The following is a 13,065-nucleotide window of genomic DNA, read 5'->3' as shown; positions in this document are numbered from 1 at the left end:
CCCGAAACATCAGCTTTCCTGCTCCTCTGATGCTGCTTGGCCTGCTGTGTTCATCCAGCTCTACACCTTGTTAACACAAAAACGGCGGTGTTTGCACAAAATGTCCCCACTCATGAAGCGAATGAGAACAAGAGGGCAGGACACAAATTTGAAGTGGTTTGTAAAAGTGATAGGAGGCAAAGCTTTTTCACACAATGTGTGCCTGGGGTTTGGAATTCTTTGCCTGTAGCCGGAAGGTTCAATCAAAGCACTCACAAGTAATTTGGACTTTTATTTGAGAAGGAACGACCTGTAGGGTTAGAGGGAGGAGGTAGGAGGATGGCACTTATTGAGTTGCCAATTTGGAGCGGTGGCATGGAAATGGTGGATCAAATAGTCTCCTTCTGCTTTGTAATAATTCTGTAACTGTATAGTTCTACGAACATTGATAATTTTGTCCCTTGGGGTGGTGTTAGAGGTCACAGAAAGGGTGGTGCTATGGAAGTTGCCCTGAGGAGTTGCAGCAGTTAGTTAAGCAGCTGGCCATCCCATCTCCATTAGAAAGTCGCACATTCACATTTATAATCCTTGCTCCTCTCTCATCTTGTAGTTTCCTGCAGCCCTCTGGGAGTGCTGCTTTCCTCCAATGCCACAGTTCCTCAAGTGTCATCTGTCTGTTATTGGCATAGAACATAGAACATTACAGCACAGTACAGGCCCTTCGGCCCTTGATGTTGCACCGACCTGTGAAACCAATCTGAAGCCCATCTAACCTAAACTATTCCATTATCATCCATATGTTTATCCAATGACCATTTAAGTGCCCTTAAAGTTGGCAAGTCTACTACTTTTGCAGGCAGGGCATTCCACGCCCTTACTACTCTCTGAGTAAAGAATCTGGGCCATAAGATCTGCGATTCCTCCCTAAACCTCTCGCCTTCTCTCTCTCTCCTCCTCTAACACGTTCTTTAAAAGACACACAGTTGTGGTGACGACCTAGTGCTAATGTCACTAGACTATTAATCCAGAGGTCTCAGTGATATTCTTGGGACACAGGTTCATAAACGCCCCTGGTGGCAGATGATAGAGTTTAAATTCAATAAAAATCTGGAATTATGATTCTAATTGTTTGAAACAACTTTGAAATTGTTGCTGATTATTGGGGGAAACTAATCTGATCTTTTAGGGAAGGAAATCTGCCATCCTTACCTTGTCTGGCCTACATGTGACTTTGGACGCACAGCAATGTGGTTGACTCTGAACTTCCCTCTAGACAATTCTCTGACAATAAATGCTGGCCCAGTCGATGACACCCAAATCCTGTAAATATTGACAGATAAGGTTTTGGTCATCTGCCTAAACATTACCGGATGTATCTCAGATACCAAGTCAGGTTTTTGCCTGTGACATTTTAGTGAATGAACTTCCAGAGGAAGTGGTGGATGCAGGTACAGTTACAATGCTTAAAAGACATTTGGTTGAGTACATGAATAGGAAAGGTTTGGAGGGATATGGGTCAAACATAGGCAAATGGCACTAGTTTAGTTTGGGAACATAGTTGGCATGGACTAGTTGGACTGAAGGGTCTGTTTCCATGCTGTATGACTCTATATAATTGCAACCTTAGAGTGTTGTGTTGCAATGGTAGTGCCCCACCTTTGGGCCGGAAGTTCAGGGTTCAAGTCCCATCTGCTCTGGAGAAGTCATAGCAAGCAAAGAACCTTAGTGTGTGTCACAAGCAGTAAGTAATTGGGACAGGATTTGCTTCTGAACTCTGAGCACGTTTGGAAGCCTTTCCAATGGAAAGTAACTATGTAAACCAGTCACGCTGTAATTACACCCTCCGAACTGTAAAGGCGCTACAGGCTCTTCACCCGGAGAGGGCTGGGTTATAAACTGTCAGGTTAACAGTAGGAGTTTCCATGATAAATGTGAAAAGGTGAATTTACAATGACAAAAAATGAGCATACAGACATGAGCTATTTAATTCGCTAGTTATGCAGGACCTTTGGAATTAAATAGAAATGGGGTCAGCTTGTTGGAATCCAAGTTAAAATGATGACATTGTATTGTACACAATATTTTAATCGATGATAGAAACTGGAGCTATTTAATTTTATAATTACTGCTCTGAGCTTCAGAATAAGAAGTGGATGATGACTCTGAGGCGAGCACACCATTCAGCGCAGAGGGAGGAGAGTCGGATCTGAGGGTGGTGAGGTCTCTCCCAGCCGCATAGCCAGCCAGCCAGCCCGCAGAAACTCTGGCTGCCGAATGCAGCTTTTACACATTGAGCGGGGGAGCCTGGGTGCTTTCTGTGAGCTTCATTTCCAGGCTGCCGTGTTTCCCTGTGAAGCTCAGGTCTCCCCTGAGCTGAAATGGAAGTGCCGGCTGCTGGAGAATTTCTCTCTCTCTCTCTCTCTGGCTTGTTATTTCTCTCTCCCTCTGTCCCCACCCCCAGTCAGCCTGTTCCTCTCCTTTATCTCATCTCTCACTCTCTCTCCCTTTCTCCTTGCCGTTTTTTAACTCCTGAATTTTCTTGTCTCTTTGGTGAGTAATTTTGCTGTCTGTGACGTTTTGAATTTTTTCTTTTAAAAAAAAAAGAAATTTTTTCTTCTTTTGATTATTTTTTTTGCAATTCCTTTTTAAAGAAAATGATATGTAGAGACGGGGTGGGGGGGGGGAATCAGTAAATGTGTGTTTATAAAAGAGTAGTTTCTGTTTTGTTCTTGTCAGACATCAGTGTAAATATGTATGTGTTTTGTGAAAATGAATTTAGGCTCATGAACTGCAATGTTAAAAGAAATTCTGCTGCCACACATCTGACTTTCTGTTCATCTGAACTGATGTCTCAGGATTTTTAAAAGCTGTCCTATTTTTATATTTTTCCTTTTTTCTCTAATGTATTTTTAATCAGTTGTACATTACCAACCCCAGCCTGCACCCCCCCACTTTGAAGGCTTAATTACATCCCCACCTCCTGTGCTAAATAATCTGTCACTTTGCAATTTGTTGGTTTAAAAAAATAGTTTTTTTTATTATTTAGGATCTTGTAGTTTTTATTCTTATTTTTAACCAACACCTGCCCCCCCCCACCAAGAAAAAGTTTGTCACTTCTTTCTTGGTTGGCTGTGTTTTGCCAGCCGAATTCTCTTTTTCTCTCTCTCTCTCTCTCTCTCTCTCTCTCTCGTTCTTTCTTTTTCCTAAATGGTTGCTGTTACTCTATAAAGGAGAGTGGGGTTTTGTGGAGAGGAAGAGAGAGAGAGACAGAGCAAGAGAGAGAGAAAGGTTTTTCATTGTAGCTGCCTGGTTTGATCTACCGCTTTATATTTTCAATATGCAGGAAATAAAACTGTCCAAAAACAAACTCCTGACTGATAATTAGCTAATTATTGCATTAAAAAAAACCTGAAGTGTACAGCTGTTAAAAGCTATAAGTGGGAACAGAATATTTGGGGTGGTGTTCAAACAACTGGACAATAAGATTGCATTTTTCCACAGAGAAAGCTTTCTAACATCATCCTCACTTCTGAAAACATGATTGTCTTGAAGACAAGAAATCTATTTCAAAATGTGAAAGGAACTTTCAAATGGGCACAGCTCCTGTGCAGGAAAAATATGTGGCAGTCTTTTTTTTAAAAGAATGTTTCTTGTTAAGAAGCACTTGACAGGCATTGTAAATGGTATTGAAGTGTGTCACTTGGTGCAAACATCAATGTGGAAAGGATAACCCCTTTCTCTCTTTCTCTCTCTCTCTCTCTCTCTCTCTCTCTCTGGAAGAAAGATAGCAGGTTTGACAGTGACAGGGCAAACATCTAGTAGAGCATTTCCCAACAGAATGGAGCCTCCCCTCCAGGTCAGAATATCGGAAAACTGTCCCTGACCTTAGTTTCTGAAGGTGTCCTGATTTCCGGTAATGAACCGATGAGTGATGGGGCTGTTTGCTGTTTGTTGCTACACAAGTTACCATGGCTGGGCCTGCTGGGTTGCTGTTGCTACAGGCAACCATACTTAGGGTTCCATTCGTACTGTACAGGCAGCTCCTGTGTAAAGCAGTCTAGTTTTGTGTGGACGCTACGACTGCGGCCCAAATTTGAATCTGAGTTACCCACCCACTGTCTCAAACCCATGGTGGGGGTCCTAACCCAACACTAGAACTGACTGATGGACACCTCTCTGAGTAGCTCAGCTATAAGATCATGAGGCCATTTGACATGGGAACAGAAGTAGGCCATTCAGCCTGATTCTCCCATTCAATGAGATCACGGCTGATCTGATCATCCTCAACTCCACTTTGCTGGTTTACCCCATAACCCTTGATTCCCTTACAGGTTTAAAAAAAAATCTGTCTGTCTGAGCCTTGGATATCCTCAATGACCCAGCCTCTACAGCCCTCTGTGGTAAAGAATTCCCCTGATTCACTTTTTTTTTTCTGTGAGAAGAAATTCTTTCTCATCTCTGTCATAAATGGGCAACCCCTCATTCTGAGATCATGCCCTCTGATCCTAGACTCTCCCATAAGGTGAAAATCCTCTTCGTATTTATTCTGTCGGGTCCCTAAGAACCTTTGTGTTTCAATAAGGTAGCTTTTCATTCATCTAAACTCCAATGAGTACAGGCCCAACCTATTTAACTTGTCCTCATAAGACAGTCCCTCTATGCCTGGGATCAGCTGCCTCCAAGGCCAACACATCTTTCTGCAGATCAGGGGCCCAAAACTGTTCATAGTATTTCAGCTGTTGCCTGACTTGTGCCTTGTTTACTTTCAACAAAACCTCCCTGCTTTTATATATTCTATTCCATTTTGAAATAAGGGCCAACATTCCATTTGCCTTCCCTATTACCTGCTGAATTTGGATGCTTGCTTTTTTTTTAATTCATTCATGGGATGAGGGCATCGCTGACCGGGCAGCATTGTCCATCCCTAATTTCCCAGAGGGCAGTTGGGTGTCAACCACATTGCTGTGAGTCTGGAGTCACATGTAGGCCAGACCAGGTAAGGATGGCGGTTTCCTTCCCTAAAGGACATTAGTGAACCAGATGGGTTTTTCCGACAATTGACAATGGATTCATGGTCATCACTAGATTCTTAATTCCAGATATTTTATTGAATTCAAATTCCACCATCTGCCATTGTGGGATTCGAACTTGTGTCCCCAGAACATTATCTGGATTAACAATCCAGCGATAATACCACTAGGCCATTGCCTCCCCTTGCTTTTTATGATTAATGCCCTGGAATGTTTTGAATTGGGATCTTGATGCGCTTGACAGTTTGAGTCAACTGGAAGCAAATTCCATTTGGAGTCTGCCCCAGGATTGTGGGGTGGACGTGTTTCCATAGTTACTGTGACCTAGAGATAAATTAAGACTGTTCCTCAGGTAGGGTTGCCAATTCTTCAAACTTAAATGTATAGTCTCCTGGAGCACGATTGTGAGCACCCAGCGGGAGAAATAAACATCGGGACAGATTATTAGTCGATCAGTTCTAGTGGTAGTTAGCATATGTCAAAGGTGGTTCTGTCAGGATGCCAGTGTTGGAAGTGTAGCAATGGAAATTTTGGAGACAGGAAGTCAAGTGATTAAAGCCTCCAGCAATTTGCTCAGCCAGAGTCGGTGATACTGGTTGCAGCTAAAGCAGAAATTAGTTTCAGGAGGTAGATAGATTCATACAGCACAGAAACAGACCTTTCGGTCCAACTCGTCCATGGTGTCCTGAACTGAACTAGCCCCCTTTGCCTGCATTTGGCCCCTATCCCCTCTAAATCACGTCCGTGCCCATAGAATCCCCACACTGTGGAAACGGGCCATTCGGCCCAACAAGTTCACACAGACCTTCTGAAGACCATCCTACTCAGACCCAACCCCCTGTCCTATCCCTGCATTTCCCATAGCTAAGGGGCCTAACCTACACATCCCTGAACACTGTGGGTAATTTAGCATAGCCAATCCACCTAACTTGCGCATCTTTGGACAGTGGGAGGAAACCCACGCAGACGCACGGAGAATGTGCAAACTCTACACGGACAGACAGTCGCCCAAGGATGGAATCAAACCTGGGTCCCTGGTGCTGTGACGCAGCAGTGGCTAACCACTGAGCCACCTTCCCGCCTGCTGTCCCAATGTCTTTTTAAAAAGATGAATGGAAATGGGTAAAAGGGGAGTGAGAACAAGGCAACTGCCCTGTATTTTAGGGGATTGTTCCTTATTTTGACTCTTTGGCCCATGTCACTTCAGGGACCTTTTTGGCCCATATCAAACTGACCTGGGGGCGTCACAGCTTAGAGAATGAATGTGATTGCAAATCCGTGAGTTGGCCAGTAAAGAGGGAACTTCACTTGGTACGTTATAAGTATTGGTTGCATAAACCATCCTCAACTAGAGCCCTGCTCTTATAGTCGCCAGAGTACTGCTAACCCAACCCCACCTCCCCAGCATATTCCTCCCTCCATGGTGCTTAACAACAACATCCACCCAACTCAATTATTTGCTAGCACCTTCCCAACCCTGCTCCTCCCCAACCTCCCAATCCGATTGTCAAAATATTCTCTTCTTCCATAAATGTTGGTCACTGGGCAGATGAGATCAGAGACTGTGCACAGGGCGTAAAGGCCAACATGGATTGGTTAGGCCAAAAACCAGGATCTGGATAGTAACCTTTTAGCCAGACAGGAGAACATCAGAGAGAGCTGGAGTTATAAACTCTGTTAATGAGGGCTTTTGCATAAGAGTAGTTTAATTTACCAAAGCGAACCGCATCCCAAGTCTCTTATAGTTAGGGCACCAAGAATTTATGGCCAGTGGCCTGACCAAAGTCTTCAAGGTATTATCAGGAAAAAGGTCAGAAGAAATCACACAACACCAGGTTATAGTCCAACAGGTTTATTTGAAATCACAAGCTTTCTATGCGCTGCCCCCTGTTGGACTATAACCTGGTGTTGTGTGACTTCTTCGTGTGGCTACTGGGAAAAGACAGGGTAGATAAAGATAAATTATTTCCACTGGTTGGGGATTCCAGAACTGGGGGCAGAGTCTCAAAATTAGAGCTGGAGCATTCCAGACAGATGTTAGGAAGCACTGCTATTCACAAAGGGTGGTAGATGTTTGGAAGTGTCTTCCACAAGCAGTAGTGAATTTTAGATCAGTCATTACTTTTAAATCAGAGATAGAAAATGTTTTTTTAAGCAACAGTATTAAGGCCAAAGGTAAGTATATGGAATTAGGCCACATACGATCAGCCATGATCTTAATGAATGGCACAGAACAGGCTGGAGGGGCTGAATGGCCTACTCCTGTTCTGCTGAAGCTTGAAAGGAGCGGGCAAGAGGATAAGGAGAATGGAAGGTTGGTTAGAAAGGACGATCACCTCCCTGTCCTGTTATCACATTAAAGGAAGCAGCTGAGGAACAGAAATCCCCACTCCGACAGGTTCGGATCACTCACTAGGGAGCCAGAGGGGGAGGGAGGTACTGAGTAGTGAGCAGGAGGTTGGGAGAGAGGGGAAAAATTGCCTGTTTGTAACTCCCTCGTCCCAAGACCAAGATTGATGCAGGGCCGGGAGGATGAGGCTGGGAGCACACTCCTTCAGCTCTTTGGGAGCAGGTGGCTTCTCCTAAACTGGTGCAACCTTTCCCTGGCTCTGAATGTAATGAAATGGCAGGATGTAACCAGGGAGACTGGTTCCAGCTTTCAGGCTGGAGGTGGCATTAATGATGCAATGGTGCTCATAAAGACACAGACATGCAAACACCTTCTCACCTTGGGTAGATTGTCAGTTCCTCACAAAATACCAAGTGGTTATTCTGTTCAACGGACAAGATGGCCATTATTTAATGATTTAGTCCTCGGAGTTGGTGGAACATTGTCCCTTCTCCGCTCACTGTCCCTCTCTCTGTCTTTGACACTTCGTCTGATTTCCATTCTTTCTCCCCATCCACCTTTCTATCCCAAACTCACTCTCTCATCCCTTTCTCCCTCTTGTCCCTTTTCCCCCTCCACTTCTCTGTCTTTCTTTTGCCCCAAATCTCTCTCTCGCTCTCTCTCTCTTTCTCCCACTCCTCTCTTTCCCTCTTTCTTCTTTCTATGTAATTCTCACCTCTTTGTCTGTCAGAGTCTCAGCTGTCAGCCTCAGTCCCCCCGCCCTTTCTAATTTATTTCTCATTGATAAAGGGAAATGTTTGAAGGAATTGGAGAGAGAGGGAGAAACATGTTATTTAAGGGGTCAATGGTGCTGGTTGTTACAGTGATTTCAAGAAGATCCCAAGCCCCTTCCTGGAGGGTCACCAACTCCAAGCAGATCTCTGGTGCTATTCTACTCGGAGGGGCATCTTAATCTCATCAAGCGCCTTCACATCTGATCACGTCACAGAAGAATGAGAGGCCACCTTATTGAAACATACAGGATTCTTAGGGTAGATGTGGAAATGATGTTTCCACGTGTGAGAGAGTCTAGGACGAATGGGCGTAATCTCAGAGTTTAGTGGTCACACATTTAAGACAGAGATGAGCAGGAATTCCTCACTCTGAGGATAGTGAATTTGTGGAGTTCTTTACCACAGAGGGCTGTCGAAGCTGGGTTTTTAAGTATATTCAAGACTGAGATAGATTTTCAAATGGTAAGGGAATCGGGGAAAAGCAGGAAAGTGGAGGTGTGGATTATCAAATCAGCCGTGATCTCCCGGAATGTTGAAGTGGATTGGATGGGCTGAATGGCCTACTCTGCTCTGTATTATGGACTCTTTTGGGGAATTAGATGGTGAAGCAGGTTCAGTATATTTCCCTTTTACTTCAACACAACTGGTTCTGATCAGGGAACCAACTGAGTCACATTAACCCAGCAATATTTAACTGGACAGGATCTGACTGGCATTTAAGGATGTGGAGGACGCTTTTGTCAGTGCGTTTCTTTCTTTGTGGTGTTTTAATTAAACCTCTGCCAATTCACCAATTAAACAATTAACTACCCACAACAACAAAAATAGGAGTAGGTTGGAAGAGGGGGAGGAGACTACATTCAAATGGAGTTGGAGGGGGAAATGATGCCCTCCAGCCCCCGTGGTGCCCATCTTTCTCTCAATTCCTCAAAGGTATCAGTGGAAACCATGTGCTCCCTCTCCAAGGACACCCGGACCTGTTGATGGCCCCTTTGACCAGTCCCAGAGGAGGTCCTCCAACATTCCCTCCCTCCGTCTGTGTTGGGAGTGTGTTTCTTTAGAGGTCAGTATGTCATACATGGGTGGAAATATTTCATTCGGGTTCACTGCAATCTGTTCTGGCAGCCAGTGACTAGTGGAGTTCCACAGGGGTCTGTGTTGGCACTACAATTATTCACATTGTACATTAACCATCTGGATAAAGGGACCGAGGCCTTTGTTGCTAAATTTTGCAGCTGATACAAAGATAGGTGGAGGGACAGGTAGTGCTGAGGAGGCAGGGAGATTGCAGAAGGACTTGGACAGGTTAGGACAGTAGGCAAAGAAGTGGCAGGTGGAGTATAATGTGGGAAAGTGTGAGGTCATGTACTTTGGTCAGATGAATAGAGGTGTAGACTATTTTCTAAATGTGGAAGGCTTCAGAAATCTGAAGCACAAAGCCACTTAGGAGTCGTAGTACATGATTCTCTCAGGGTTAACATGGAGGTTGGGGTGGTAGTTAGGAAGACAAATACAGTGTTGACATTCATTTCAAGAGGGCTCAAATACAAGAGCAGGGATGTGCTGCTGAGTCTGTATAAGGCTCTGGTTAGACCACATTTGGAATATTATGAGCAGTTTTGGGCCCTGTGTCTAAGGAAGGATGTGTTGGCATTGGAGGGGGTCCAGAGGAGGTTTCCAAGAATAATCCCGGGGATGAAGGGCTTGTCATATGATGAGTCATTAAGGACTCTGCTTCTATACTCCATGGAGTTTAGAAGGATGAGGGGGTGGGGGGAGATCTGATTTGAAACTTGCAGAATACTGAGAGGCCTGGATAGAGTGGATGTAGAGAAGCTGTCTCCACTAGTAGGAGAAATTAAGACCCAAGTACACACCTCGGAGTGGAGGGACGACCCCTTAAAACTGAGATGAGGAGGAATTTCTTCATCCAGAGGGTAGTGAATCCATGGAACTCATTGCTGCAGAGGGCTGTGGAGGCCAAGTCATTGAGCATATTTATGACAGAGATAGATAGGTTCTTCATTATTAAGGAAATCAAAAGTTACATGGAGAATGGGGTTGAGAAACACATCAGTCATGACCGAATGGCAGTACAGACTCGATGGGCCAAATGACGTAATTGTGCATTGACTCTCAGTTTAGCAACCACCCCCATTTTTAGAATTCTCATCCACGTTTCCAAATCTCTGCATGAGCTAAGCTTTCCCTGTCTCCAATCTCCTCCAGCACCCCCATGATATCTGCACTCCTGTCCTTCACCCCTTTTTAAACAATGGGTCGGTCCACCACTGGTGGCTACACCTTCAGTTGACGAGGCTCCAAACTCTGAAATTCCTTTAATGTTCTCACCTTTCTACCCCTCTTTCACTAATTAAACCTGTTCTCTTTGATCAAGTTGTTGGTTACCTGACCTACTACCTCCTTGGGACACTTTAACTACATAAAGGTGCTATATAAATGTAAGTTACAGTTGCTGCTGGGGTTTTCTGACTATTTGCTGTTGTTTACTGAGAGGTAGGGAGTTAAAATTGTTTATAACTAGGTGCTTTCTCCCAATTACAGCGATTTAGACTGATTCAGCTGTTGCAATTACAAACTGTATTGTTAGCTCATCACATCCAAAGGTACCTATTAATAGGCACTCATTATAAATGAAATATGCTGTGAAACCCCAGCCTCAAACCTCGCCACTTCTCTTCCCTCCTTTTAATATGCTGATTTAAAAGTGAGCTCTGTGACAAACTTGCCCATCCTAACATCTGCACAAAACTATCGAAAGAACTGTCGGATGCTGGAAATCTGAAATGAAAACAGAAATGGCTGGAGAAACTCAGCAGGTCTGACAGAATTTGTGGAGAGAAAGCAGAGTTAACATTTCGGGTTCTCTCCACAAACCTAATATCTGCACACCAGGTTCGATGTCAGAAGACATTTGATAATTTGCCCCTGAGGCTCTGTATAAATGCTGGTCATTTGTATTGAATGCAGGGGGCTCCATTGCTAAAAGACAGTGTTCATTTCACTTGCAGTCACTTCCACGTATAATGCTGGATTAATAAGTCACCTGTGGTGTTTTGGTCATGGAAGCAACAGCAAAAATTACACTTTCAACCCACTTCCCAGATTTGCTGACAGATTGAACAGTCCCAGACAGTCTGATCGTGAAACAGAATGTTAGGCTTGTCCAGGTCACAGCCACAGAACTGTTATCAGTAAAAGAGTGGACAAAATCTGGGGTGGGATTGAGGGGTCTGAAACATTCCCTCTCCTTTTGGCCCACAAGCAGTGCTCAAAAAATTTGGAAATATTTGAAGCAGCTGAGATGGTTGGGCCTAGGACACTACGCTGAGGAACTTCTACCTTTGCAGTATCCAGCGCCTTCAACCATTTCTTGATATCACGTGGAGTGAATCGAATTGGCTGATGACTGGTATCTGTAATGCTGGGGACCACTGGAGGAAGCCGAAATGGATCATCCACTAGGCACTTCTAGCTGAAGATGGCTGAAGCATTCACAGCCTTATGTTTTGCATGAATGTGCTGGGCTCTTCCATCATTGAGGATGGGGATATATGTGGAGCCTCCTCCTCCAGTGAGTTGTTTAATTGTCCACCACCATTCACGACTGGATGTGGCAGGACTGCAGAGCTTAGATCTGATCCATTGGTTGTGGGATCGCTTAGCTCTGTCTATCACTTGCTGCTTTTGCTGTTTGAAATGCAAGTAGTCCTGTTTGGTAGCTTCACCAGGTTGATGCCTCATTTTCAGCTGCTGCTTGGTCCTGCTCCTGGCATACCCTCCTGCACTGTCCATTGACCCAGGGTTGATCCCCTGGCTCGATGGTAATGGTTGAGTGGGGGATATGCCGGGCCATGAGGTTACAGATTGTGCTGGAGTACAATTCTGCTGCTATTGATGGCCCACAGCATCTCATGGATGCCCAGCCTTGAGTTGCTAGGTCTGTGTGAAGTCTGTCCCATTTAGCACGGTGATAGTGCCACACAACACGATGGAGGGTATTCTCACTGTGAAGGCGGGACTTTGTCTCCACAAGGACTGTGCGATGGTCACTCTTACCGATACTGTCATGGACAGATGCAACTGCAGCTGGCAGATTGGTGAGGATGAGATCAGGTATGTTTCCCCCTCTTGTTGGTTCCCTCACCACCTGCTGCAGACCCAGTCTAGCAGCTATGTCCTTTAGGACCCTACCAGCTCGATCAGTAACACTGCTGCTGAGCCACTCTTGGTGGTGGACATTGAAATCCCCACCCAGAGTACATTTTGTGCCCTTGCCATCCTCAGTGCTTCCTCCTAGTGTTATTCAACATTGAGGAGTACCGATTCATCAGCTGAGGGGGGACGGTATGTGGTAATCAGCAGGAGGTTTCCTTGCCCATGTTTAACCTGAAGCCATGAGACTTCATGGGGTCTAGAGTCAATGTTGAGGATTCCCAGGGCAACACCCTCCCAAATGTACAACACTGTGCCGCCCCCTCTGCTGGGTGTGTCCTGCTAGTGGGACAGGACATATCCAGGGATGGTGATGGTGGTGTCTGGGACACTGTCTGTGCGTATGACTCTGTCAGGCTGTTGCTTGACTAGCCTGTGGGCTAGCTATCCCAATTTTGGCACTAACCCCACTTGTTAGTAAGGCGAACTATGCAGGGGGTCGACAGGGCTGTTTCTGCCGTTGTCTTTTCCAGCGCCTAGGTCGGTGCCAGCTGGTCCATCCAGTTTCATTTCTTTGACTTTTCAATTTGAGTGGTTTGCACCTCCTTTTGTCTTGGACCTGCCTGCTAATTGTTGGTAGAAGGTACAGCACCAGGAAGGATCTGTGGAAAAGGCACTGTTCCGAGACAGCAAGAAGGCTTATTGCGTCACGTTAATAAGGGCAACTGCATTTGGCCAGGCATCGTTACTAAGACCT

General features: G+C 45.0%; 1 protein-coding gene across 4 annotated transcripts in view; it reads left to right on the top strand.

Annotated features, from left to right (window-relative positions):
- The first annotated feature begins 2,422 nt into the window (after positions 1–2,422).
- raly (RALY heterogeneous nuclear ribonucleoprotein) overlaps positions 2,423–13,065 on the top strand; it is a 116,286-nt gene continuing 105,643 nt past the window's right edge. For 2 of the 4 annotated variants that reach the window (XM_048608239.1, XM_048608236.1), the window contains exons 1-2: positions 2,430–2,529; positions 3,764–3,835. In XM_048608239.1, coding sequence (XP_048464196.1) covers positions 3,818–3,835 — 18 coding nt within the window. In that variant the 5' untranslated portion in view covers positions 2,430–2,529; positions 3,764–3,817. Of the gene's footprint in view, positions 2,530–3,763; positions 3,836–13,065 lie in introns of all 4 variants that reach the window. The other 2 variants (XM_048608237.1, XM_048608238.1) reach the window with 2 other exon arrangements.

The sequence above is a fragment of the Rhincodon typus genome, chromosome 19 (assembly GCF_021869965.1).
Source record: "Rhincodon typus isolate 14 chromosome 19, sRhiTyp1.1, whole genome shotgun sequence".
Lineage (NCBI taxonomy): Eukaryota > Metazoa > Chordata > Chondrichthyes > Orectolobiformes > Rhincodontidae > Rhincodon > Rhincodon typus.
This window is presented reverse-complemented; position numbering and strand designations above follow the sequence as displayed.